This window comes from Carassius carassius, chromosome 27 (assembly GCF_963082965.1).
Source record: "Carassius carassius chromosome 27, fCarCar2.1, whole genome shotgun sequence".
Classification (NCBI taxonomy): Eukaryota; Metazoa; Chordata; class Actinopteri; order Cypriniformes; family Cyprinidae; genus Carassius; species Carassius carassius.
Window position 1 is genome coordinate 28,317,049 of NC_081781.1, and position 27,688 is coordinate 28,344,736.

At 39.6% G+C, this 27,688-nt stretch overlaps 1 protein-coding gene across 5 annotated transcripts in view; it reads left to right on the top strand.

Annotated features, from left to right (window-relative positions):
* LOC132107118 (unconventional myosin-VI-like) overlaps positions 1–27,688 on the top strand; it is a 78,738-nt gene that overhangs the window by 34,090 nt on the left and 16,960 nt on the right. For all 5 annotated transcript variants that reach the window (XM_059513318.1, XM_059513319.1, XM_059513320.1 and 2 more), the window contains exons 5-28: positions 3,628–3,757; positions 3,950–4,055; positions 7,573–7,628; positions 7,747–7,844; positions 9,315–9,479; positions 9,881–9,961; positions 12,903–13,083; positions 14,113–14,257; positions 14,335–14,492; positions 14,630–14,721; positions 15,438–15,510; positions 15,675–15,802; positions 15,876–15,971; positions 20,841–21,011; positions 22,040–22,078; positions 22,201–22,294; positions 23,340–23,470; positions 23,612–23,689; positions 23,995–24,124; positions 24,430–24,520; positions 25,279–25,429; positions 25,528–25,736; positions 26,258–26,336; positions 26,947–27,107. In XM_059513318.1, coding sequence (XP_059369301.1) covers positions 3,628–3,757; positions 3,950–4,055; positions 7,573–7,628; positions 7,747–7,844; positions 9,315–9,479; positions 9,881–9,961; positions 12,903–13,083; positions 14,113–14,257; positions 14,335–14,492; positions 14,630–14,721; positions 15,438–15,510; positions 15,675–15,802; positions 15,876–15,971; positions 20,841–21,011; positions 22,040–22,078; positions 22,201–22,294; positions 23,340–23,470; positions 23,612–23,689; positions 23,995–24,124; positions 24,430–24,520; positions 25,279–25,429; positions 25,528–25,736; positions 26,258–26,336; positions 26,947–27,107 — 2,843 coding nt within the window. The remainder of the gene's footprint in view (positions 1–3,627; positions 3,758–3,949; positions 4,056–7,572; positions 7,629–7,746; positions 7,845–9,314; positions 9,480–9,880; positions 9,962–12,902; positions 13,084–14,112; positions 14,258–14,334; positions 14,493–14,629; positions 14,722–15,437; positions 15,511–15,674; positions 15,803–15,875; positions 15,972–20,840; positions 21,012–22,039; positions 22,079–22,200; positions 22,295–23,339; positions 23,471–23,611; positions 23,690–23,994; positions 24,125–24,429; positions 24,521–25,278; positions 25,430–25,527; positions 25,737–26,257; positions 26,337–26,946; positions 27,108–27,688) is intronic.

Below are 27,688 nucleotides of genomic sequence, written 5' to 3' on the forward strand. Positions count from 1 at the left end.
TGCAAATACCCACAACACAACCAAATATAGAAACGCTCTGCAAATACTCACATCACAACCAAATACAGAAACGCTCTGCAAATACTCGCAACACAACCAAATACAGAAACGCTCTGCAAATACCCACAACACAACCAAATACAGGAACGCTCTGCAAATACTCGCAACCCAACCAAATACAGAAACATGCTGCAAATACTCACAACACAACCAAATACAGAAACGCTCTGCAAATACTCGCAACACAACCAAATACAGAATAGCTCTGCAAATACTCGCAACACAACCAAACACAGAAACGTTCTGTAACACAACCAAATACAGAAACGTGCTGCATATACTCACAACACAACCAAATACAGAAACGCTCTTCAAATACTCGCAACACAACCAAACACAGAAACGTGCTGCATATACTCACAACACAACCAAATACAGAAAATGCTGCAAATACTCGCAACACAACCAAACACAGAAACGCTCTACAACACAACCAAATACAGAAACGTTCTGCAAATACTCACAACACAATCAAATACAGAAACGTGCTGCAAATACTCACAACACAACCAAATACAGAAACGCTCTGCAAATACTCGCAACACAACCAAATACAGAAACATGCTGCAAATACCCGCAACACAACCAAATACAGAAACGTTCTGCAACACAACCAAATACAGAAACGTGCTGCAAATACTCACAACACAAACAAATACAGAAATGTGCTGCAAATACTCACAACATAACCAAATACAGAAACGTGCTGCAAATACTCACAACACAACCAAATACAGAAACGCACTGCAAATACTCGCAACACAACCAAATACAAAAACGCTTTGCAAATACTCGCAACACAACCAAATACAGAAACGCTCTGCAAATACTTGCAACACAACCAAATACAGAAACGCTCTGCAAATACCCACAACACAACCAAATACAGAAACACTCTGCAAATACTCGCAACACAACCAAATACAGAAACGCTCTGCAAATACCCACAACACAACCAAATACAGAAACGCTCTGCAAATACTCGCAACACAACCAAACACAGAAACGTGCTGCATTCTCACAACACAACCAAATACAGAAACATGCTGCAAATACTCGCAACACAACCAAACACAGAAACGCTCTGCAACACAACCAAATACAGAAACGTGCTGCAAATACTCACAACACAACCTAATACAGAAAAGTGCTGCAAATACTCACAACACAACCATATACAAGAACGCTCTGCAAATACTCGCAACCCAACCAAATACAGAAACATGCTGCAAATACTCACAACACGACCAAATACAGAAACGCTCTGCAAATACTCGCAATAGAACCAAATACAGAATAGCTCTGCAAATACTCGCAACACAACCAAACACAGAACCGTTCTGCAACACAACCAAATACAGAAACGTGCTGCATATACTCACAACACAACCAAATACAGAAACGCTCTGCAAATACTCACAACACAACCAAATACAGAAACTCTCTGCAAATACTCGCAACACAACCAAACACAGAAACGTTCTGCAACACAACCAAATACAGAAACGTGCTGCAAATACTCACAACACAACCAAATACAGAAATGTGCCTCAAATACTCACAACACAACCAAATACAGAAATGCTCTGCAAATACTCGCAACGCAACCAAATACAGAAACGTGCTGCAAATACTCGCAACACAACCAAACACAGAAACGCTCTGCAAATACCCACAACACAACCAAATACAGAAACGTGCTGCAAATACTCACAACACAACCAAATGCAGAAACGCTCTGCAAATACCCACAACACAACCAAATACAGAAACGCTCTGCAAATACTCGCAACACAACCAAACACAGAAACGTGCTGCATATACTCACAACACAACCAAATACAGAAAATGCTGCAAATACTCGCAACACAACCAAACACAGAAACGCTCTGCAACACAACCAAATACAGAAACGTTCTGCAAATACTCACAACACAACCAAATACAGAAACGTGCTGCAAATACTCACAACACAACCAAATACAGAAACGCTCTGCAAATACTCGCAACACAACCAAATACAGAAACATGCTGCAAATACTCGCAACACAACCAAATACAGAAACGTTCTGCAACACAACCAAATACAGAAACGTGCTGCAAATACTCACAACACAACCAAATACAGAAATGTGCTGCAAATACTCACAACACAACCAAATACAGAAACGTGCTGCAAATACTCGCAACACAACCAAACACAGAAACGTTCCACAAAACAACCAAATACAGAAACGTGCTGCATATACTCACAACACAACCACATACAGAAACACGTTGCAAATACTCGCAAAACAACCAAATACAGAAATGTTCTGCAAATACTTTTAACACAGCCAAATACTGAAATTTGTTGCAAATATTTGCAACACAACCCAACATAGAAACACTATGCAAATATGCAGTTTAAGGGAATCGCAACAAGTGACAAACATGGCTGGGACACTTGTGTCGACTCTCAAAGGTGATATTTTGTTTATTTTAACATCCTTATCATGTGATTCCTTCACTTTTTTCGATATTATTAGCCTACATAAGCTGACAAAATACATAATTAGTGTAACTGTGAAACGTTGCATTAAGGTATGTAAGTTGGCTAACTTTTACTTTCCAAAAATTAACCATGGTTTTAATATAAAACCAAAACAAACCATGGTAACCATTTATAAGCTATAGTTTAGTAAAAGTTTACTAACCAAAGGGTTTTTTTTTTTTTGGCGTATTTATTACCATTTGTACACAATAAAATCCTGAGTGTTACTTACTATGGTAAGTGTAGCAAAACCATTCATTTTCGTAAAGGTTCTGATGCATTCTACATTGTGTTTCTGTATTTGTGTGCTGTGAGTATTTGCTGCACATGTGCTATCAAAATGAAGAATGAATGTTTTCTTTATTTCCTGTTGTGTTTTTTTTATTATTATTATTATTATTTGCATTGATTTCTTGAGTTATAGTGTTGAGCTCTCTCGGCCACCGTACTTGAACCCACGGTATAATTTGCTTGTTTTCCTATGAAAAGTAAATTTTATAATCAGCACAGTCCGCTTATATCTGTGTGCTGCCTGATTTTTTTTTTTCTCTTTACATGGATTTGTACATGAACAGCATTGCATGTGCAAGTTATTCAACGCTTCTATGTATAGTTTCACTGTGTATTGCACATACATAATCTAGACGTGTGGTGAATAGCGTATACGTTAAAAGTTTGTGAAACGAAGCAGCATGCAAAACAAACAAACAAACAAAAAGCCTAGGCTTCAATATACCCAGGCCTTTAGTGTCACCAGAAGATCGCTTCAACTTGTGAACAAGTGAATTTACTAAATGAGTAAAAAAAAAAAACACTATTTATATTATTAAATAGGCCAATAAATGCTATTTTTTCTATTAATTTTTATATTCATTTATTAAAAAATACACCACCATTCAAAAGTGTTTATAGGATAATTATTTATTTTTTAATACAATTTGATGCAAAGATTGAAATGTTTAATTTCTACATTAAAATTAAGATGATAGAACAGTCCTGTTATCATAATGAAGAAAAACGCCTTTGTGTTGCAGACGTTTGTTGCCAACATCCTGATTGCTGTGAATCCATATTTTGAGATTCCCAAGCTGTATTCTCCAGAGACCATTAAACAGTACCAGGGCCGATCGCTGGGCACGCTGCCTCCTCACGTCAATGCAATTGGTAAGCAAGGCTGCAAAATAAGCATAGACTGCTTATGTGTGGGTGGGCCTACGTTTATGCTAAATTTAATGCAGAGGCAGTGAAATTAAAGCTTCTCAGTCATGGTCAAAAATATATACTACTAGCTTGTATAAATGTTAATATTCCATGTATCTGTTTGTATTTTTTTGTGTTTTTATTTGTTATATTTAGCGGATAAAGCTTATCGTGACATGAAGGTGTTGAAGATGAGCCAGTCCATCATTGTGTCGGGAGAGTCAGGAGCCGGAAAAACTGAAAACACCAAGTTTGTTCTCAGGTATAGAAAGGTCTCAATATTATATACTGCATCATTAATAAAAAGTTAATAATATAAGTGTCACGATCGGTGATACAGGAAACCAGAAGATAGAACCAAGTGCGGGTAAGTCATTTATTAGGGGTTAATCCACAGAGAATAAACAGTCCAGACATGAGTCGAAAACCAGAAGAGCAATCCAAACATAAACTAAACAAGAAGACAAGACAAGGCAAGGCAAGGCAAGATGACGGACATGAATTAACATCAACATTAAACAAGGACTCCGTAACACAGACTCAGACAGACTGGGTATAAATACACAAAAGGATAATGGGGAAACTGGAGACAGGTGGGGAACAATCAATTAACTAAACAAGGAGGAAGGTGACCAAATAAGGAGACAGGAAGTGATAATATGATACACACCGTGGGAACCGGAGGACACCTAGTGGAAACCCAGGGAACACAACCCAGATACTGTGACAGTACCCCCCCCCTCTACGGAGCAGCTCCCAGATGCTCCAAGACAGACACAGAACAGAGACCAGGAGGGAGGCGGACAGGTGGAGGCTCAGGGGGAGGGACGGAGAGTCAGCAAAGAAAAACATGGGGAACAGGCACCAGAATGTAAACACAAAACAGGAAGACCAGGAGGGAGGAGGACCGGAAGAGGTTCAGGGGGAGGGATGGAGGACCAGACTAACAGAAAGGAACGTAGCAGAAGACCACCACGTCCTTGTGGTCGAGGCCAGAGTCCCCCAGGGCGGAGCAGAAGACCACCATATCCTTGTGGTCAGGGCGGAAGGCCCCCAGGGCGGAGCAGAAGACCACCACACCCCTGTGGTCAGGACGGAAGCCCCTCAGGGCGGAGCAGAAGACCACCACAACCGTGAGGTCAGGAATGAAGCCCCCCAGGGCGGAGCAGAAGGCCACCACCCCAGTGTGGTCAGGGCGGAAGCCCCCCAGGGCGGAGCGGAAGACCCCCACAACCGTGTGGTAAGGTTGGAAGGCCCCCAGGGCGGAGAAGAAGACCACCACAGCCATGCGGTCAGGACCAGAGCCCCCCAAGGTGGAGCAGACCTTCGTGCGGCTGGACCAACAGGACGACGAAACTCTGGTAATCCCCTGGTGTCATTACTGGACTCCAGAAGATTGGTGCTGGCCTGACACTGCTCATGAAGATCATTGGTGACTTGTATTTGTACATGAAGATCATTGGTGACTTGTATTTGCTCATGAAGATCATTGGTGACTTGTCTTTGCTCATGAAGATCAATGGTGACTTGCCTTTGTTCATGAAGATCAGAGGTGACTTGCCTTTGTTCATGAAGATCAGAGGTGACTTGCCTTTGTTCGTGAAGATCACCGGTGACTTGCCTTTGTTCATGAAGATCACCGGTGACTTGACTCAGTCCATGAAGATCACCGGTGACTTGACTCAGTCCATGAAGATCACCGGTGACTTGACTCAGTCCATGAAGATCACCGGTGACTTGACTCAGTCCTTGAAGATCACCGGTGACCAGCCCTGACTCTGGAGGATCCGCGGTGACCAGCCCTGACTCTGGAGGATCCGCGGTGACCATCCCTGACTCTGGAAGGATCACCGGAACCTGACTCGACTCTGGAAGGATCACCGGAACCTGACTCGACTCTGGAAGGATCACCGGAACCTGACTCGACTCTAGAAGGATCAGCGGAACCTGACTCGACTCTGGAAGGATCACCGGAACCTGACTCGACTCTGGAAGGATCACCGGAACCTGACTCGACTCTGGAAGGATCACCGGAACCTGACTCGACTCTGGGGAGTTCACCGGAACCTGACTCGACTCTGGGGAGTTCACCGGAACCTGACTCGACTCTGGGGAGTTCACCGGAACCTGACTCGACTCTGGGGAGTTCACCGGAACCTGACTCGACTCTGGGGAGTTCACCGGCACCTGACTCGACTCTGGGAAGTTCACCGGCACCTGACTCGACTCTGGAGAGTTCACCGGCACCTGACTCGACTCCGGAGGGTCAGCTGTGACTCTCATCCTGTGCAGCGGCGCTGGGCAAGCAGCCATCTTGGGCCATGACTCTGGACAGATGGCCATCTCGTACTGTGGTGCTGGGCTGGCGGCCATCTGGGGTTGTGGCGCTGGACTGGCGGCCATCTTGTACTGTGGCGCTGGATCGGTGGCCAATTTGGGCATTGGCGCTGGGTTAGCGGCCATCTTGTGCTGTGGCGCTAGGCTGACGGCCATCTTGGGCTGTGGCGCTGAACCGGTGGCCAATTTGGGCATTGGCGCTGGGCTGGCGGCCATCTTGTACTGTGGCGCTGGACCGGTGGCCAATTTGGGCATTGGCGCTGGGCTGGCGGCCATCTTGGGCTGTGGCGCTGGAACGTTGGCCAATTTGGGCATTGGCGCTGGGTTAGCGGCCATCTTGTGCTGTGGCACTGGACAGACGGCCATCTTGTGCTGTGGCGCTGGACCGGTGGCCAATTTGGGCATTGGCGCTGGGTTAGCGGCCATCTTGTGCTGTGGCGCTAGGCTGACGGCCATCTTGGGCTGTGGCGCTGGAACATTGGCCAATTTGGGCATTGGCGCTGGGTTAGCGGCCATCTTGTGCTGTGGTGCTGGGCTGGTAGCCAGTTTGGGCAGTGGTGCTGGACTGGCGGCCATCTTGGGTTGTGGCGCTTGGCTGGTTGCCATCCTGGGCAGTGGTGCTGGGCTGACGACCACCCCGCCGGAAGAGACAGAAGTGGCTGGGGCATCCCAACAAAACGGATGCTGCAGTTAGCGCACAAATTCCCAGAATTCCAGTGTCTCTAACTGCGCCATCTCCTCCTGAGACACTGGATCATCCAGCCCGCCATTAAAATAGTCTTTTAGGGCCGAATTGTTGTAACCCATGCCCTCGGCCAGGGACCAGAACACCTGAGCCAGAGTCCCCACTTCATTGCCCTCTTGGCGGAGGGCGATCAACCGAAGATACTTGGCTCGCCGCTCCGCCATCTTGGCTGGGGAATGGAAAAACAACATACCGCTGGTTCCTAGAATGACGGAGTCCTTCTGTCACGATCGGTGATACAGGAAACCAGAAGATAGAACCAAGTGCGGGTAAGTCATTTATAAGGGGTTAATCCACAGAGAATAAACAGTCCAGGCATGAGTCGAAAACCAGAAGAGCAATCCAAACATAAACTAAACAAGAAGACAAGGCAAGGCAAGGCAAGATGACGGACATGAATTAACATCAACATTAAACAAGGACTCCGTAACACAGACTCAGACAGACCGGGTATAAATACACAAAAGGATAATGGGGAAACTGGAGACAGGTGGGGAACAATCAATTAACTAAACAAGGAGGAAGGTGACCAAATAAGGAGACAGGAAGTGATAATATGATACACACCGTGGGAACCGGAGGACACCTAGTGGAAATCCAGGGAACACAACCCAGACACTGTGACAATAAGGCTAAGCATGTCTGTGTAATCCTTTATTCTTTACTTATTTTATTAATTTACGCTTTCCTCTCACAGGTACTTAACTACATCTTATGGTACAGGTCAAGACATTGATGAAAGAATAGTTGAAGGTACGTTTGAAAGACTTTACTATACTAATATACATTTGTACTCCACTATACTGTAATTACAGTAATGGAAAATATAGAAAATAAGGCAAAGAAACAACTATTTTCTGTTTGTTTCTAGCCAACCCTCTGCTCGAGGCATTTGGAAATGCCAAAACTGTCCGAAACAACAACAGCAGTCGCTTTGGGAAGTTTGTGGAGATTCACTTTAATGAAAAGGTTTGTTTTGTACAAAATCCTCACTACAAACACAAAACTGTGAAGCTTTTTAAATAAAAATGTACAATTTTAGCTTATCAATGACTATTACAAAAACACCCATGACTAAAGGATCCCTGGAGTCCCCGCAATAAATGAAATTACAAAAAGCTATCAAACACAAGAGAAAACACTCACATATATAAAAAAGGGCCCCCACCTCTCTATCATGCTCCAACTGCAACAGTTGGTAAAATAGGAGCCAAAATAAGCAGAACACCAACCAAGATCACAAATGAATCAGACTTAAACATAGTATCTACAACAATTGTCTAGTGTACCGATCACCACGTGTAAAGCAATATAGTTAACATTATGCCAGCTCTACGTCAAGGACACCATGAAAGCAGGGATCCCATGAGTACAGGCTTCAGGAGACATAAATACAGCAACAACCACTCTCATGATCAATCATGTCATCCCTCATTAGCCTCTCCACCTGTAATCAATACAGCTAGAGCGTAAAGACGGGGCGGATACACAACAGTTGTACGCAATACACACCCAAAATTACTATTCAAAAACATCCACAAATAACTCTTGAGTTTGGGATGAAATCTCACTATTAACTTACCATCAAAAGATGCTAACAGTTTAGGGGAAGGAAGTGAAGATGAAACCATTGCAGATTGCCCTTAATTATGCAGAACTTTAAGGCTTATTATAATTTAAACGGATGAGTTATAAAAAAAATTCCACCCCCTCACAGTTGTCATGAAGGGCAAAATTAGCTATATAGACCAAAATCATTCTTTGCACCAGGCTGTAAACATGTTTTTTTCTGCTGTAAAGTTGGGCATTTTAACATGAGGAGTCTATGGGATTGACTCCCTTTTGCAGCCAGCCTCAAGCGGCCAGTCGATGAATTACAGTTTTAGTCACTTCCTTGTTGGCTTCACGAGAGAGAGCGGGGGGTTGCCGCTTGGTTTAAACTGATATGGCTTTAAAACAAATGATTTCAACACGATAGACATGATAATTAATACCAATCACATGTTTTTTTAGCAGAGTATCTGAGTGACGACCTGTAAAGGCAGCCCTATTCTGGAAAAGGGGACGGGGACTTGCAGTTCATTTGCATACAAAGAGACATGCTCTAAAACAGCCTGTTTCTGCTTCCACTCAAAATAGACATTTTCAAAATTATATAATAAATGATCTGTGAGGTATTTTGAGCTTAAACTTAACAGACACATTCTGGGAACTCCTGAGACTTATTATTACATTCATATAACATCTTGTAAAAAGGGGCATGATAGGTGCCCTTTAATAGTGAGAACTGGTCCCTAAACTAAGTTTATGTTGTACACAGAATGCAACTCCATATGATGTTGCTGTTGTTGCAATTAATGTGACAAATAGTGATGCTGATGTATGGATTTGTACATTTAACTAGTTACATGTTTACTTGAACGCTGATTTGTTTTCCAGAATGCAGTAGTAGGTGGTTTCGTGTCCCATTACCTGCTGGAGAAGTCCCGTATCTGCACGCAGGGCCAGGAGGAGAGGAACTATCACATCTTCTACAGGCTGTGTGCTGGAGCTCCTGAAGACATCAAGGAGAAGTTTCACCTCAGTTCTCCAGACTGCTTCAGGGTTTGTGAACTCTGTGTCTCATCAGCCTTACACTTTAACTTCTGTAGAATATCCAGTGAGTGCTTTCACAGACTCAGTAAAGACATTAACAAGCACCATGGCATTTACTTTGACATGTTTCAGTTAGGGGTGCTCCGATCAGGATTTTTGAGGCCGATCACAGAAAGTAGTAACTGCCGATACGATCACCGATAGCAATTTTTTAAAGCCTTATTTTTATAATGCCGATTATCGGCCGATAGTGATCGGTTGCTGATCAATCGGAGCATGAGTTTCAATTTAGGTTGACACATTTATGAGTGTGATCATCCAAAGTGCTGAAAAATGTAGATTAATTCTTGACTGCCTGCCAGATGTTCTTTTTCTGAACATTTCTTGTGTACATTTTCTATTTAATCCAGTATCTAAGTCGAGGATGCACAAGGTACTTTTCTACCAAGGATTCAGACAAGCTGGTACCTCAAAACCGCAAGAGTCCAGAGGTAATGCATTTATTTTCAATTCATTCTCTGTATAATCTGAGAGACTGCCACCAATTTGTTTTCATTAGTATGAATAGGGAAGAACTGATTGTGGACATCAGGCAAGACACTACAGACAAAAACATTGTTGGTCACACTTTATTTTAAGGTCCAATTCTTACTACGGTATTAGCAAACCATTAACTGTGACTTTTGCCTCAATAAACTTCTAATTTGCTGCTTATTAAGAGTTAATAAGGTAGTTTTTAAGTTTAGGATTTGGGGAGGATTAGGGATATAGAATATGTTCATTCAGAAAATGTGCTTTATAAGTAATAATAAACAGCAAATATGCTAGTAATATGCAGGCTTCTAAGCAACTAGTTAATATTGAGAATTGGTCCCTCAAGTGTTCCCACATTGTTTTATCATGCATTGGTTAATTTTGAGATTTTGGGCTATTTAGATTTTTATAAACTGTTGTTTCAGGCCACTGGAAAGAAAACACTCAAAATACACATTGCAGTTTATCAATTTGTGCCTGTACAACATGTGTCTTTAAAGGCCGTTTTCTCAAAATGAGTTTTTTTTTTCTCCTGCACAAATCCAGTTTCATTAGTTTTATTCCTGTTTACATTCTGAAGGTTTTTACAGAAGGATTTGTACATATTCATATTTTATACAAAGTTTTTTCTAAAAAATATGGTGATTATTATATTGTATGTTTTTCTGGATGTATTCTGTATAATGTATATATATAATGTATATGTATGTTTTGGATTATGGGACAGTAGGTGATTGGTGTGGTGGTAGAATAGGCTTTGAAGGGTCAGTCAAAGGTCACTGGTTTTATGGCAGCATTAATTCAGCATGAGTGATTCAGATTGTCCTATGCAAGCGTCTACACTTGTGTTTGGTTGCTGGTCTACGGCTTGATTTTAATTCTCTGATACTAGGCCTTTTGTTAATGACTGTATATTGTGTGTAATTCAAGCATGATTGTTCATACTAATCAAATCACTGCACTAATCATTTGTAACGTCATTGTCTGTGGTTGTGTGTTTGTGTGTATCTGATACATCCCAGGATGAGAAGGTGAATATGTGCGCTGTGCAATCAGAGGGGCTTTGCTTTTCTTTTCTACTTTTGTCATATAAATACATGACCTGGGTCCAATGTGTTTCATGGTTTGTTATACTTAACATTCTTAACTTGTGTATTGCATGGAAAGTGTTTTTTATTTAATTTAATCAATCTCTTATAGTTAACAAACCTAAAGGAATATTCTGGTTTCAATACTAGTCAATTTTGTTAAATTTGTCCTTTCCTTAAAAAGAAAGCAAAAAACTGCGTAATGCTGGTTACAAATGAACTCTGTATGAAGTTATATCTTATACTGTAACATTTCTGTGCCATTTCCATGTAACACTTGAAAAAAAGCATATGAAATATATTTGACCCGGATCTTGTAAAAAGAAATAAGAAAATAAAATGGGGGAATTTACTTTCATTTCTTGGGAGCGAAACTGTCATTCCCCTCCACTGTTTTGACTTTTCCTAAGGTAATGGGATATTGTTCTCTTGATATTGCTGTTTTTGTCACAAATAGTAGAATTACAGCAGGCTCTAGTGCTCTTTTAAAATCCACCACATTGAGGTAAAAGATATTAATGGTGTACTGTGACACTCTTGCTATGCTGCAAATTTTTGTGTCCATCATCATTATCTGCTCCTCTCACAAGACACATTTCTCTTTAGCAGCTGCATTTGTGTACCAAAATACCTTCAGCTTCCTTTCAAGTGTTTTTGAACAAAATGCTAACAACTTATCGATTTATTGACTATAGTTTTGGCTCATTTTTATCAAGCATCTGGGGGATTTCTCTGCCATTAAAAAGTATCCACACCGTTACATCAGACTCGTGATTGTTATGAGGAGTTGGGAATTTTGTGAAAACCATGATACTAGTAATAGAGTTTAGCTATGGCTATCACCAAAGGTATCCCACCTAAATGATACAACTCCCAATCCACACGCAGTTTATGATGAGGAACAAACAGTGATAAATCCTTCCAGCATGTCACTGCCACAAAACTACATTTTTATAAGCTGTCGACCCCAAAAAATGGAACTCAAAAGTAAAGCGCAATGTTTCATATTACTCTGAGAACTGCGCCCACTGGAGGGAAACATAATTGCCAACAGGAAGCATTTTTTATTTATAGCAACGTCAAAAGATTAATACCAACATATTTGAACCTGAGAAGTCAGTGAGCATTGGATTGCTTTTCCCGGTGTGGGCATGGCCTAAATGTGCTCTGTCTCCATAGGCGATATTTCCACTGCATGTTACGACTCTGCTCGGGTGGGTTTGCGTTTCCACTGCAGTTTAGTACCGCTTTAGAGTGGGCAGTACTAAGTTGCATTGGATCCTTTGCTGGCTGTGCTGATTTAAATCTAGCGGGTCTGATGTCTCATGTCGCAAGTACAATGACTCAGGTAGTGATGATACTCTCCGGCCAATCAGCAGGGTTTACACATAACATTTTGGTAATGGTACTGAAGAAAGTAGCAGGTACTGTACCCAGTGGAAAGCCCCGCAGAAGTGAACCGGACCGTGCCATAGCATGCAGTGGAAATGAGCTATATCATGAGTTTCACGATGTAGCGTTGTGGATACATTTGAATGATTGTGTTCCCCACCATCAAACTGATGAAGCTGCTTGATACACTACATGGTCAAAATGATGTGCTCATGAACGGGTCATGGTTGCTTTTCCAAAAAGCATCGCAAGCCTCAGTACATCGTAGTTTTACCCATTACCACCAGTGGAGCTACGATCAACTTAAGCTACCCATGCTTTTGGGAAACGCAGCCAAGTTGAGTTTCTTCTAGCAGTCAGGCTCCTGGATGAACTCCCAGGTTTCTCTTCTGAGTCTAACTTGAGCGTTGCTCCTCAGCATCTGAAGGCAGGTCCTCTGAAAGACCCTCTGCTGGACGATCACGCCGACTTTAACAGAATGTGTGTGGCCATGAAGAAGATCGGTCTGGATGACACGGAGAAGCTCAACATGTTCAGGGTGGTGGCTGGGGTTTTGCACCTCGGAAACATTGATTTCGAGGAGGCTGGAAGCACCTCAGGTAAACCGAGAGCTTCAGTTATTAAACACACACACTGTTTTGGTGCTAACAATTAAAATACTCTTGCCAACAACTTGTGTGATTATTCATTTAAAGAAGATGACAGTGAAACTAATCCAGCCTAGAACAGTATCTACAAACTTAGAGGATTTATACATTTATATGCAACTGTTTAGTTTGGAGAAAAATTGTTTTTTTAGCAGTTAGACAAAATATGCTGATGTGGTTATATAAAAAAATGGATGTTATATTTTACATAAAAGCACAAGCTAGATGTGGTTTAGTGGTCTCTAAAACTAAAAAATATAATTTTTGTTAATTGAAATAAAAATAAATAAAATATGAAAGATGAAAAACTTGGGCTTAAAAAATTATTAATTACATTTATTTAATTTTAGTTAGTTGCCAAAGCAACATTTCTAATTTACATTAAAGTTGAAGTATTACAGTACTAAAACTAAAGCTAAATATTAATATAAAAAAAGAATAAAAATTACTCAAAGTGCATAACAACATTACAAAAACAAAAAATTAAAACTGAAAATATGAAATTAATAGCTTACTGATATATACTATAGTATATAAATGACACAATATATTATAAAATAACTAGTGTTACCAAATGTTTCATACTTTAAGAGGACTGTTCACACAACAGCAGCTTATTAAAGGGACTAAATAATACATTGCCTATTTTTATAATACAAAAACATTTCCTTAAGGGTTTGATTTATTAAACACATGTAACATTACTATGGTAATCTAAAACTGCAAGTCAAAGGGAAGTTGTGGTCATGATAGAAATTTAATTTGTGTGGTAGGTTGAGAATGGTTTAAGAAACCCATAAACGTATGCTTTTACATATAGGGTTAAAAAATAAAGCCATTACTCAGCACTGAGCGTAAATCGCATAAAATTTCCTCACTATAAGCATAAGTACACATTAGCCATTAGCTTAGTTATATACCACATGTTGATGAAAATGAAGAAGAAAGATAACATGTTGATATTTACTGACTGGTGTTCAGGAGGCTGTGTCTTGAAGAAGACGTGTGCTCAGCCGTTAGAGTTCTGTGCGGAGCTGTTGGGTCTGGATGAGGAGGATCTGAGGGTCAGTCTGACCACCAGAGTCATGCACACCACTGCAGGGGGCACTAAAGGCACCGCCATCAAGTAAGAGCCGCTCGTGTCGCGCCTTCAGCTGAACTGAGAGTCCAGTGGATAGCCGTTCAGCTTGTTGTCTTCTGTAGGGTTCCTCTGAAGGTGGAGCAGGCCAGCAGTGCTCGTGATGCTCTGGCTAAAGCCATCTACAGCCATCTCTTCGATCACGTGGTCACCAGGATCAACCAGTGCTTCCCCTTCGACTCGTCTGCTCACTTCATCGGTGTGCTGGACATCGCTGGCTTTGGTACAAGACCATCTATGCTCATTAATTCACTTTTTGGAGTCCCCTAAGCCGTAAATGTCATGTAGCTGGACATTCAACCAAGCAAACCCAGACTCCTGCATATACCAAACTCTAATTTTTGTCTTCCTTTTCCTCAGAGTATTTTGAGCACAACAGTTTTGAGCAGTTCTGCATTAACTACTGTAATGAGAAACTCCAGCAGTTCTTCAATGAGCGCATTCTCAAAGAGGTGAGCGCGTGTGTGTGTGTGTGTGTGTGTGTGTGTGTGTGTGTAAATCAGCTCATTTACTGCAGCTTCAGATGCAGCTCATCCAGTCAGAATTTACTGCCCTTTTCAGTTTCAATTTTTTTCCTCAAGCATGTTCAGGTGCAGTATTTTCAAAATGTATATCAACTCATTTATCAACATAAAGTAGAAATCAACAGTTCAATTAAATTGTTCATCAAATTAAACAACAAAAAAAACAAATTGATAATACAGAATCAAATTCAACACATATACAGTGTAGCCATTTATGAATTTTTTATTTATGAAGACAGTTTACACCAATTAATTTTTTCACAGTTGTGGGATTATATTTAGAATTGCTTGTTATAAAGTTAGAATTGCGTGATATAAAGTTGCAGTTACCATATAAATATTTTTAGTAGCGGAAACGGTCTTCCATAGACATTTAGTAAAGCAAAAAAAAAAACTTTCCATTAAATTATTCATTCTTTCATTATTTTTTTTTTACACAATGTTACATGTATTTTAGTTTTTTGGCAAATTAACTTTGTTAACTGTGTTTTGCTGTAAATATATATTTTTTTGCACAGACAGGTTTATCTAAAAAATGTTTTGCTGCTGAAATAATAAATGCTAAGTGTCTTTGTCTCAAAATTGGCCATTGTAAGGCATGAACCCGACTGATATTATGTCTGTTGTTTGTGTCTGGTTAACAGGAGCAGGAATTGTATCAGAGAGAAGGTCTGGGGGTCAATGAGGTCCATTACGTTGATAATCAGGACTGTATAGGTCTGTGTCTCATTAAACATGAATAAACTACACTGATTTGATTGGGCACATAGGGTATAAAAATGATATCTGCACCCTTCTATACACCAAAATGAATCAGAATGCAGAAACTTCTGGCAGCTTGATGATTGAATGAATCTGCCTCTGCATCTTCTCCTGTTCAGACTTGGTGGAGGCGAAGTTAGTTGGCATCTTGGATATCTTGGATGAAGAGAACCGGCTACCTCAACCCAGCGACCAGCACTTCACTGACACCGTCCACAGCAAACACAAGGACCATTTCCGCCTGACTGTGAGTCACGCTTTACTCTATGTCTCATTCTAGTTAAGAGGCTTCATTCTTCAGATCTGTCAACATCCCACAGGTTCCCAGGAAGTCCAAGCTGACAGTGCACAGGAACGTCAGAGACGATGAGGGCTTCATCATTAGACACTTTGCTGGAGCAGTCTGCTATGAAACGGTACACACACACCCCATTTAGGGAGAATCTTCAGTATTTGTTTTGATAACTTGATTGATGAATTCAATGGAAACATTCTAAATTACCTTAAAAGAGTTACAAATAGGGCATCAGTACTTCTGCTTCAGTTCAAAATACATTAAAGTTAGTTCAGCCAAAAATTAAAATTAAGCCATAAATATCTCACCCTTAAGTCATCTAAGGTGTATTTGACTTTCTTCTTTCAGATGAATTTGGTTGGAGTTATTTAAAAAATAGTCTTTGATCTTTCAAGCCGTTTGATGCAACTTAGCAGGTGTTTCACTCCATCGCTCCATGATCAAAAAATAACAGTTTTTTTTCCATTCAAAATGTGTTTATCAATTCAACTCGTTAACTGCTTTATCACCAAAGTATTTTGATGCAAACTTTTTGAAAAAGCTGTTTGTCAGAAATTGATCACTTTGATTTTATTGCCTAAAGTTGATTATGGAAGCCCGTTTTCGCCACTGAATAATAAATAAAAAAGCTAATTGTGATACTTTATCTAAAACTATCTATAAAATCACAATTCTAAGAAAAAAAGTCCGAATTGTGAGTTTATATCTTGCAATTCTGACTTTTTTTCACAACTTTTTTTCTCGCAATTGTGTTTATATCTCACAATTCTGACTTTTCTCCTCAGAATTGTGAGATATAAACACAATTGCAAGAAAAAGTCAGAATTTTGAGATATAAACACAGTTGCGAGAAAAAAGTCAGAATTGTGAGATATAAACACAATTGCACAAAATAGTCAGAATTATGAGATATAAACACAATTGCGTGAAAAAATTACGAATTGTGAGATATAAACACAATTGCGAGAAAAAAGTCAGAATTGTGAGATATAAACACAATTGCGAGAAAAAAGTCTGAATTGTGAGATATAAACACAATTGCAAAAAAAAAGTCAGAATTATGAGATAAAAACACAATTGCGAGAAAAAAATCTGAATTGTGAGATATAAACACAATTGCAAAAAAAAAGTCTGAATTATGAGATATAAACACAATTGCGTGAAAAAATTCCGAATTGTGAGATATAAAAACAATTGCGAGAAAAAAGTCAGAATTGTGAGATATAAACACAATTGCGAGAAAAAAGTCAGAATTGTGAGATATAAACACAATTGCGAGAAAAGTCAGAATTGTGAGATATAAACACAATTGCGAGAAAAAAAATCAGAATTGTGAGATGTATACACAATTGCGAGAAAAAAATCCGAATTGTGAGATATAAACACAATTGCGAGAAAAAAATCCGAATTGTGAGATATAAACACAATTGCAAAAAAAAAAGTCAGAATTATGAGATATAAACAAAATTGCGAGAAAAAAGTCAGAATTATGAGATATAAACAAAATTGCGAGAAAAAAGTCAGAATTGTGAGATATAAACACAAATGCGAGAAAAAATTCAGAATTATGAGATATAAACACAATTGCGAGAAAAAATTCAGAATTATGAGATATAAACACAATTGCGAGAAAAAAGTCAGAATTGTGAGATATAAACACAATTGCAAAAAAAAAGTCAGAATTATGAGATATAAACACAATTGCGAGAAAAAATTCCGAATTTTGAGATATAAACACAATTGCGAGAAAAAAGTCAGAATTGTGAGATATAAACACAATTGCGAGAAAAAAGTCTGAATTGTGAGATATAAACACAATTGCGAGAAAAAAGTCTGAATTGTGAGATATAAACACAATTGCGAGAAAAAAGTCAGAATTGTGAGATATAAACACAATTGCGAGAAAAAAGTCAGAATTGTGAGATATAAACACAATTGCGAGAAAAAAGTCAGAATTGTGAGATATAAACACAATTGCGAGAAAAAAGTCTGAATTGTGAGATATAAACAATTGCAAAAAAAAGTCAGAATTATGAGATATAAACACAATTGCGAGAAAAAAGTCAGAATTGTGAGATATAAACACAATTGCAAAAAAAAGTCAGAGTTATGAGATATAAACACAATTGCGAGAAAAAATTCTGAATTGTGAGATATAAAAACAATTGCGAGAAAAAAATCAGAATTGTGAGATATAAACACAATTGCGAGAAAAAAGTCAGAATTGTGAGATATAAACACAATTGCGAGAAAAAAGTCAGAATTGTGAGATATAAAAACAATTGCGAGAAAAAGTCAGAATTGTGAGATATAAACACAATTGCGAGAAAAAAGTCCGAATTGTGAGATATAAACACATTTGCGAGAAAAAATTCCGAATTGTGAGATATTAACACAATTGGGAGAAAAAGTCCGAATTGTGAGATATAAACACAATTGCGAGAAAAGTCTGAATTGTGAGATATAAACTCGCAATTGTAAGAAAAAGTAAAAATATTGGGATAAAAAGTCACATTAAACTTTTTATTATTTTTTTTTTTTCTTCAGTGGTGGAAACGGGCTTCCAAGTTGATTCTTAAGTTGCTGTTAGAATGCTTTAGAATCAAAACGTGACAGATATACTGAGCTCATATAAATTCAATTTGAAATGTAAAAAATAACTCCTATCATGGCATCTATTCCAAATGCAGCTTCTGTGCCTCCATAAGTGTAAAGAAGGCTTTAAAATATTTTTTTATATAACTGTTATATTCTGTTGATTCCTCAATTTCTGCTTTATCTTTGAATACTAAAACTGATTACTTATTGAAAATGTATTTAATAAATGAAATAAAAATAGATACATGTAACAGAAAAACTACATTGTAACCAGAAAATCCATTGCCGAAGATAATTAACTAAATAAAACTAAACTAAAATGTAAAAATCTAATTGTGTAGTAGGGGGGGGGGGGGGGGGGGGGTTGGGTGTTAACGGTTTAGTTAAAATCTTAACATGCCCAACTGTCAGCCTGGCCAGTGAGTCAGTAGCAGCCTGTTGAGTGAACTGAGTCTGATCGTCGCATTTTGAACCAAACCTTAAAGGAACACTCCGACTTTTTGGGACTTTAGCTTATTCACAGTATCCCCCAGAGTAAGATAAGTCCATAGATACCTTTTTCATTTCTGTGCGTTCTGTAAGTGTTATTTGACGCACCCACCGCTAGCCTAGCTTAGCACAAAGACTGGATGTAAATGGATACTGGTAGCATAGTAATCCCAATAAGTGACAAAAATAATGCAAACATTTTCCTATTTACATGTTGTGATCTGTATAGTCACAGCGTGTACAAATAACAAGGCTATATGAGACAGAGAACATTTTTAATCGTATACATACTGGGAACTATATTCTCACTAGGCGTAGGAGCACAGCTAATGTTACTTGAGCGGTGTGGCTACTTGGGCGGAGAGTGATTAGCGCAGCACCCGAGACGCGCCGTGGTGAGGAGAAGAGAGTTCGCTCAGAGTTGGAGTAATAGAGTCAGCAATTACTAGATAGTAGATTTATAGTGTACTATCATGGGTGTTCGCTGTATTGTAAAGAACTGCGACAATAAACAGGGGAGACCAGGTATTACTACGATGTTTCATAGAATTCCAACCACAAACGCTGACCTGATGAATCGATGGCTACTTGCTCTGGAAATAGATCCAAACACACCTGAAAACACCATCACGAAGTATTTCGTTTGCTCTGAACATTTTACTGTAGACGACTATTTTGAAAAAATGCAAGTTGCCACACGGACCATGAAACATGTGCTAAAGGATACAGCCATCCCATCGATAATAAAGACAGGACAAATTGGATCACCTGTTGCTGCGGTAAGTGTTCCGTTATGTTTTGAGATGACTAACATTAGCCATACTGTAACAATGCCATGCTAATGTAATATAACCTTAGTAGTGACACTATTACGTGAATAGGGGATCCGTGTATCCCCTTTATTGTTATTATTGTGACACACTGTAATCAATGGCTATACTACAATTTCATTGAACTATGAATGATCATTATAACAAAATCACTTACTTGGTGGACAGCTGACCATTAGGTTCACTCGGCATGGGGCGTTTCTTCCAGTTGATCTTGTCACAATGGGAAAAAAAAGAAAACTGCCGGGTGTATTAGGGCAGAGAAATCTTCCGTGGTAGTGACGCAAATATTTTGATTGTCATCAAGCCTTGACATTGATGGCAATACCCGGTCCCATTTATTACAACAAAAACACTCGGTTTCTGTCGGCAAAGGTTGGCATGTTCCACATTTACACCACCAGTCCGTGTTCGTTCTGATTCTCCCTTCGTCTTACAGCTTCCAAAGTTTGTAACTCCTCGTCTGTGTATTCTGGCTCAAAACTATATGGTTCTGGATCTTGGTTTGATACACAGTAAAATTCCTCTGAGTCTGACAATTCCTCAAAGTCAGCCATGATCACGAGTCACGTCTAGCTAGTTAGTCACGTTTGTTTTGTTTACGGTCTCGTGTGCTGCGCTAATCACTCCGCCCAAGTAGCCACTCCGCCCAAGTAACGTTAGCTGTGCTCCTACGCCTAGTGAGAATATAGTTCCCAGTATTTATACGATTAAAAATGTTCTCTGTCTCATATAGCCTTGTTATTTGTACACGCTGTGACTATACAGATCACAACATGTAAATAGGAAAATGTTAGCATTATTTTGTCACTTATTGGGATTACTATGCTACCAGTATCCATTTACATCCAGTCTTTGTGCTAAGCTAGGCTAGCGGTGGGTGCGTCAAATAACACTTACAGAACGCACAGAAATGAAAAAGGTATCTATGGACTTATCTTACTCTGGGGGATACTGTGAATAAGCTAAAGTCCCAAAAAGTCGGAGTGTTCCTTTAAAATCATCTACTTTCTAGAGAAGAAATAAAACATTTAGTTTTATGTGATGTAGACATTTTTCCCATTCTCTTTCAGACTCGGTTTGTGGAGAAGAATAACGATGCTCTTCACACGTCCTTGGCGAGTCTGGTGAGCGAGTCGAAGGATAAATTCATCGGAGAGCTCTTCGAGAACTCCAACCACTCCAAAGACACCAAGAAGAAGGCCGGCAAACTGAGCTTCATCAGCGTAGGCAACAAATTCAAGGTCAGGCTCAAAACCACTTAGTCTGACTGATGTTCAAGCAGGATCCTATTAAAAAATATTAAAAACAGACAAAAACATGGTATAGCATAGGCCTTCATTCCCATTTATGAAGTCTTGGGGATGAAAATACAGGATTGCAATACAGCCTAATGTGAATATTAAACTTCAGAAGACTGTTATTTAATTAAAGGAACGTGCACTGCACATTCAAAGTCAAAACGTGGCACTGTTGCGCACTATTTGTGGTTTCAGAGCAGTTCACATGAGTGTCTGAGTTCACTCTCTGTTTGGCAGTTGAATGTTTGTTGCAGCCTGTTTAATAAAGGAAAAGATTCATGATTCATTTTGAGATCGTATGGAATTGCACTGTACTAAAGTCCCCTATTATGGCTTATGAAAGGTTCATATTTTGGTTTTGGGAGTCCCCAACAACAGGTTGACATGCATGCAAGGTAAAAAAAAATTCTTTAGTTGTCTTATAATATGCATTTATTTTAATCTTACTTGTTCAACGACTCCCAAACGATTCGCTCAACGATTCATTTTTCCAAACCCCTCCTTTTCGTGACACTAATCTGTGGTGATTGGTCAGATTGGATCATGCCTGTAATGCCTGATAAAGCAGCGTTTGTGAGCGCAGTGCTGTTTTGTGTACAGCGTGACCGGGGAAACTTAATCTTGACCGCTCCAAAAGCAGCACCTCGTGACAAAGAATTAATTAGCATTTCCATTCAGACTAAGGTGAAAAGACCAACAAGTGGGCGGGCAATATGCTAATGTTTCATATTGACGTCAACATGATGGACTGGTTTCAGTGATTCAGAGTCGACTCTTTCTTTTGAGAGATAATAACTTTATACACGGTACACTTTCAGATTTAAAACTTTGCAGGATGTATTCATTCACATAAAGGTAATTTTAAACAAATCCATAATAGAGGCACTGTAATGTTACTTGGACAGGCATAAAATGGTTTAGATTTGATACCCAGGTGGTGGTGTTTATTTTTTCATATTTTTCTCTCACAGATGCAGCTGAATATTCTTCTGGAAAAGCTTCACAGTACTGTGAGTCATCAAGCCTTACTTTGATGTTTGGTGTTGTTTTCAGTTTTATCTAAATGCTGAATGTTCCCACATACCTGAGCTGAAAGCAATGACTTGGTCTTTGTGTTTTTTTGGTGTTTCAGGGTTCAAGTTTCGTCCGCTGTGTGAAGCCCAATCTGAAGATGGTCAGCCATCAGTTTGAGGGCGCTCAGATTCTGTCTCAACTACAGTGCTCAGGTGAACACACACACACACACACACACACATTACACAGAGCTGCCAGTGTATCACATTGTTTCCTACAGGATTTTGATTGATGTGTCCTGAGGTGTGTTGTGAAAATGCAGCTAGAACTATTTTAGGTTGCATCAGCAGCTTTTCAGTAGCTATTTATTATGAGTGAAGCTTTTATGACCTCATATTTAGGGCTCCATTGAAGTTTTTAATGTAACATTTATAATGTTGTGGTGAGGGAGGGAAGCTCATGAATTAACTATGATGCCTTTGGTCATCCTGTTGATAACTTTTAGTATAATTGAAAAACCCTTTCACATCGTGGTTCATGTATCTTTTTGCTGAGAAATCTGTACTGATTTTGATACAGAAGTAAACATAAAACAATTCCATTGCTAGTAATATAACAGAATGAAGCAACTTAGGTTTAGTTGTTTTTTTTTGTTTTGTTTTTTTGTCAGTTTTGAGAAATGTTCATTTATTGTTCATTAATGTCTTGATGATCATTGTATTGCACTGCATTATATCCCCCCCTCCCCCCCCTACAGAGATTTGATCACAACTAAGGATTTAAAATATCATCTTACTCAGACATAAATATTGGGAGATTAAGAGTGACCAGCTGATCTTTATGTGCATTTTCTGTATGATACTGTTATGAAGATCTCATTCATTTACAAGCAGTCAGAATTTCATCGTACTTTTTATCCATATAATTATTATCATCTACACCAAATGTCTCAGTCTGTACTCAGTTTGGGCGTCTGGATAACATGGAGGTGTTTTTCCTGATGTATCAAATATGATTTCTAACAAAAACACACATGCAGACTTTCTTTGAAAGATGGTGTCTAAATAATCCATGAACTGTTCTATTTAAAAGAAGAAGAAAAAAATCAATATTTTTTCTGTTATTTCAGATGTCAGGCTTTGCGGAGTTTAAATTCCTCCAGACTGATTATTGAAGTGACAAGGAACAAAGAGTGTTAGCTATCATCCCAGTCTGTTGTCTGACTGTGTGTGTGTGTGTGTGTGTGTGTGTGCTCAGGGATGGTGTCAGTGCTGGATCTGATGCAGGGCGGCTTCCCCTCTCGAGCGCCGTTCCACGAGCTCTACAACATGTACAAGCAGTACATGCCCGCCAAACTGACACGGCTCGACCCCAGACTCTTCTGCAAGGTGTGTGTCACACACAGTCAGTGTGGAAATACATCTGCTGGATGATGTTCCTTCTGTGTGCTGGGAAAGCTTCCCAACAACTACTACAGTGTGTGATAGCCAGTCATATCTTTCAAAAACTTTTTTTCCTTTCCTCAACAGGCTTTGTTCAAAGCTCTCGGCCTGAATGAAAATGATTATAAATTTGGTTTGACAAAAGTTTTCTTCAGACCTGGAAAGGTGATGTATCTTCCTTATGATTTTTCTTTCTGTATCTCATGCAGAAATATGTGCAGATCATATATTACCCCAAGAAAAGTGTAATATCACAGTGTAAAGTATCATTTTGAAGAAAATGTCTCAATTAAAAAATATGAATGGTTCTAATAATATCTCAATGTTTTTTTAAATGAAATATGAGCAACCCATCCGTTAATTCTGATTGAATTCATCCTAATATACCTTTATGTGATGGAAATCTTGTCCTTTTTTTCTGATCGTGATCATAAATTCATGCAGTTTATTGACTGGTTTGATGTTGTCAGTTTGCGGAGTTCGATCAGATCATGAAGTCAGATCCAGATCATCTGGCTGAACTGGTGAAGCGTGTCAATAAATGGCTGATCTGCAGCCGCTGGAAGAAGGTGCAGTGGTGCGCCCTGTCCGTCATTAAACGTACGTCACATACAGAGGAGATCCAGTTCTGCACAAATTAAGAAGGGGAAAAATTAGCCATTGGTCCACACTTAAAGATTCATTCTTTAGACTTACATAGACATCAACAGATGCATCTTGGAATGCTTAATACATTTTGCCTAGAAATGCAGCAGTATGGATGCAAATAAATCAAAGAATAAATACAGAAATAAACTTAAGAATAATTACAAGTAGTAAATAATTACAGAAATGAATAAATGAAGGGCTGAAATAATCTATACCCTCCATTTGAGTTGTTTCATGTTGTTTTCTTGCTCTGTCAGTGAAAAACAAGATGCTGTACCGAGCCAAAGCCTGTATCCAGATGCAGAAGACCGTTCGCATGTGGCTGTGCAAGAGGAAACACAAACCTCGGTGGGCAGCTCTTCCTCTCTTCAGTGTTTCTTAGTGGCTTGCTGTCAGTTACTGCAAGAAATTATTTTGGCTCATGCGGTACAGCATAACATTTCATATAAGTCTGGCACGAAACTTTGTAAATAAACATTTAAAACATGCAAATATCTAGCCGTTTTTATACCTGTAACACTTAAACATGCTGGTATTAGAAACGGTTTCCCTCTAGATGCACATTTTAGTTCAAAACGAAACCGTAACATTTTGTTTGCCCCCACATTAATTACATTAACACGTGTAAGTCAGTAAAGACATTTATAATATTGCAAAAGATTCATATTTCACACAAATATTTATAACAAACATTGATGTTCATCAAAGAATTCATCACAGTTTCCGCAGAAATATTAAGCAGCACAAATGTTTCCATCGTTGATAATAACGAAAAGTTTTCAGAACAGCAAATCAATATATTAGGCTCAGTGGTGGAGCATTGCGTTAGCAGCGCAAAAGGTTGTGGGTTCAATTCCCAGGGAAACAACACACATACTGGTAAAAAAAAGAAATGTATAGCCTGAATGCACTGTAAGTTGTTTTAGATAAAAGCATCTTCTAAATGCATAAATGTAAATTTAAATGATTTAAAACGGAATATTACTGTTTTTACTGCATTCAGTAGGTCACAGATGTAAAACTGTTGAAAGCTCAGGAATAGTCAAGCAGGAGTGAAAAGCATTGATGTGTGTGTGTGTGTGTGTGTGTGTGTGTGTGTGTGTTAGGATCGATGGGCTGGTGAAGGCACGTAACCTGAAGAAGAGGATGGAGAAGCTGAATGAGGTGGTGTCTGGACTAAAGGAGGGAAAACAGGAGATGAGCAAACACATGCAGGAACTCGATTCCTCCATCAACGCACACATACTCAAGATAAAGGTGGGCATCAGAGAGAAAGGCAAAGTCCTGTCATATTCCTGAAAACCCCTGTTCCTGCAGATGAAGACCCATGTCCTGTATGTGTCTTCTCTCTCTAGAGCACTGTAATGAGCCGCATGGACATCGACCACGAGCACCAGGCCCTGGTCACTCGCTCGCAGGAGCTGCTCGGCTCCATGCAGAAGAAGAAGCAGGAGGAGGAGGAGATGGAGCGACTGAGACGAATCCAAGAGGAGATGGAGAGAGAGAGGAAGAGGCGTGAGGAAGACGAGCAGAAGCGCAAACAAGAGGAAGAGGATAGACGCCTGTGAGTAGACGTCCGGATTAACAAATGACAGAAATAATGTCGTTCTTAACCCAGGTTACTAAATGGATTAGGACCATAAAGGACCATCAAACTATTATTAAAGTACATGTGACTCTTACAATAGCCTCCCAATAATAAATCACTAAAAAACTATTTGCTGTAGCTTTCCGATCAGATGTTGGTGCCCTTGCTGAATAAATGAACGGAAACTGTTTTTACTTCTGTGCCTTTAAGACTTCTAGATGCAAAGGACCTGCTATGATTGGCTAATGTTGGCATGAAAGTCAAAGTTAAAAGTTGGCATGAAATTAGCATTCACCTGACTTTCTAAACGCATATTTTAAATAATTTAGTAAATATTAAAAATGCATATTATAAATCTTATTATTTTTATTTTTTAAATGTTCTGATAACTCATTTCACTTAGATACGCAGCACAATGTGGAAGAAAAGATCTGTCACTAATTCTGAGGTAATTGCTCCCAGCTCTGCTGAAGCTTCTGTGTGTCTGTCTGTTTTAGGAAAGCCGAGATGGAGGTGAAGAGGAAACAGGAAGAAGAAGAGCGCAAGAAAAGAGAGGAGGAGGAGAGGAGACTGCAGGTGACCCCAGCTTTATACCTCACATTAATTCTTCTGCATTTTCCCTTCACGTTCATCCCTCAGCAGAGTCTAAAATAAACCTTAAGTCACACCTGCCGATAGGTGAGGATTTCCTTAACAGCTGTCTATTTAAAATAAATGAATAATCTTTTTGCACCTGTGAGAAGAAGATAGACATTGTTTCTTTACATACTATATAGACATTTTTCACATTTCTGAGTTTCTCAGCAGAGGAAGTCGTCCTCGTTGGGTTAACTTCGAGAGCAGTGAATGGGAACGTACCACAAATATTATTATATTTTTTCCATCTCCAGTTGCTCAAATAGCAAAAGAAAAACTCCACCATAGTGTTTCCACGACGATGTTAAATCCCTTCCATAGACGCTGCATTAGAAACACCCTTGCTTTAGCGTTAACTAGTTTCGATGTAGAGTTGATGTAATACAAAGCACAGTTTTATAAATGTACATAATTTATTTTACGATGCTGATGACCATTAAACAGGGTCAATTATAACAGCTGTTTGAAATCCTAAGTGCTGCTTGCGTTGTGTTTGTGTTGGCAGCAGCTGATTGGTTGATATGATGGTGTCTCTGCTGGTGTGTTTCAGGAGGAGATGGAGCTGCAGCTGCAGGCGGAGCGCGAGCAGGATTCGGCCCGACAGGCCGTGCTGGAGCAGGAGCGGCGAGACCGAGAGCTGGCCCTGCGGATCGCCCAGAGCGAGGCTGAGCTCATCCCAGAGGAGACCCCCGTGGAAGCTGGACTGCGCAGGTATTTGTGTCCCTCTGAACGCCGCTGCCAAGGAAATGGCATACCTTCAGGCTGATGATACACAGTGCGGTGTTGCTTGGGCACTTTCCCACTGAGAATGGGTAACAAATTTCTGTCTGGATACCTTACATCAGTCGTGGGCCCCGTGTCTCACCAGGTTACCCACTGAAAGCAACATTGCTCAAAAAGTTGCCCGGTGTATCATCAGCCTCAGATGTTTACCCAGCACACTCCACAGCTAAACATGCCCCATCTTACATGTTAGTGACTCCAGTGGGCTGAGGGAAAAAATGCATTGTACAAATTAGAGCTGTCAAAATAGATAAAAAACTAAATTTGAATTTTGCACTTTTTGAAAATCCTTTGGCTTCTCTCTTGAGGCCACTAGAGGGCGCAACAAGCTAAATATTACTAATGTACGTTAATTAAAGCTAGGGCTGCACGATAAATTGCATCTCGTCAGTAAAGCTGCTTCTGTGATCAGTAATAAATCTCCATCATGTGCTTTCAGATGGAGCAGCATTTAATACACAGAGCCGACGTTCACTGACAAACTATGCAATATCGCGTTCATAATCAAA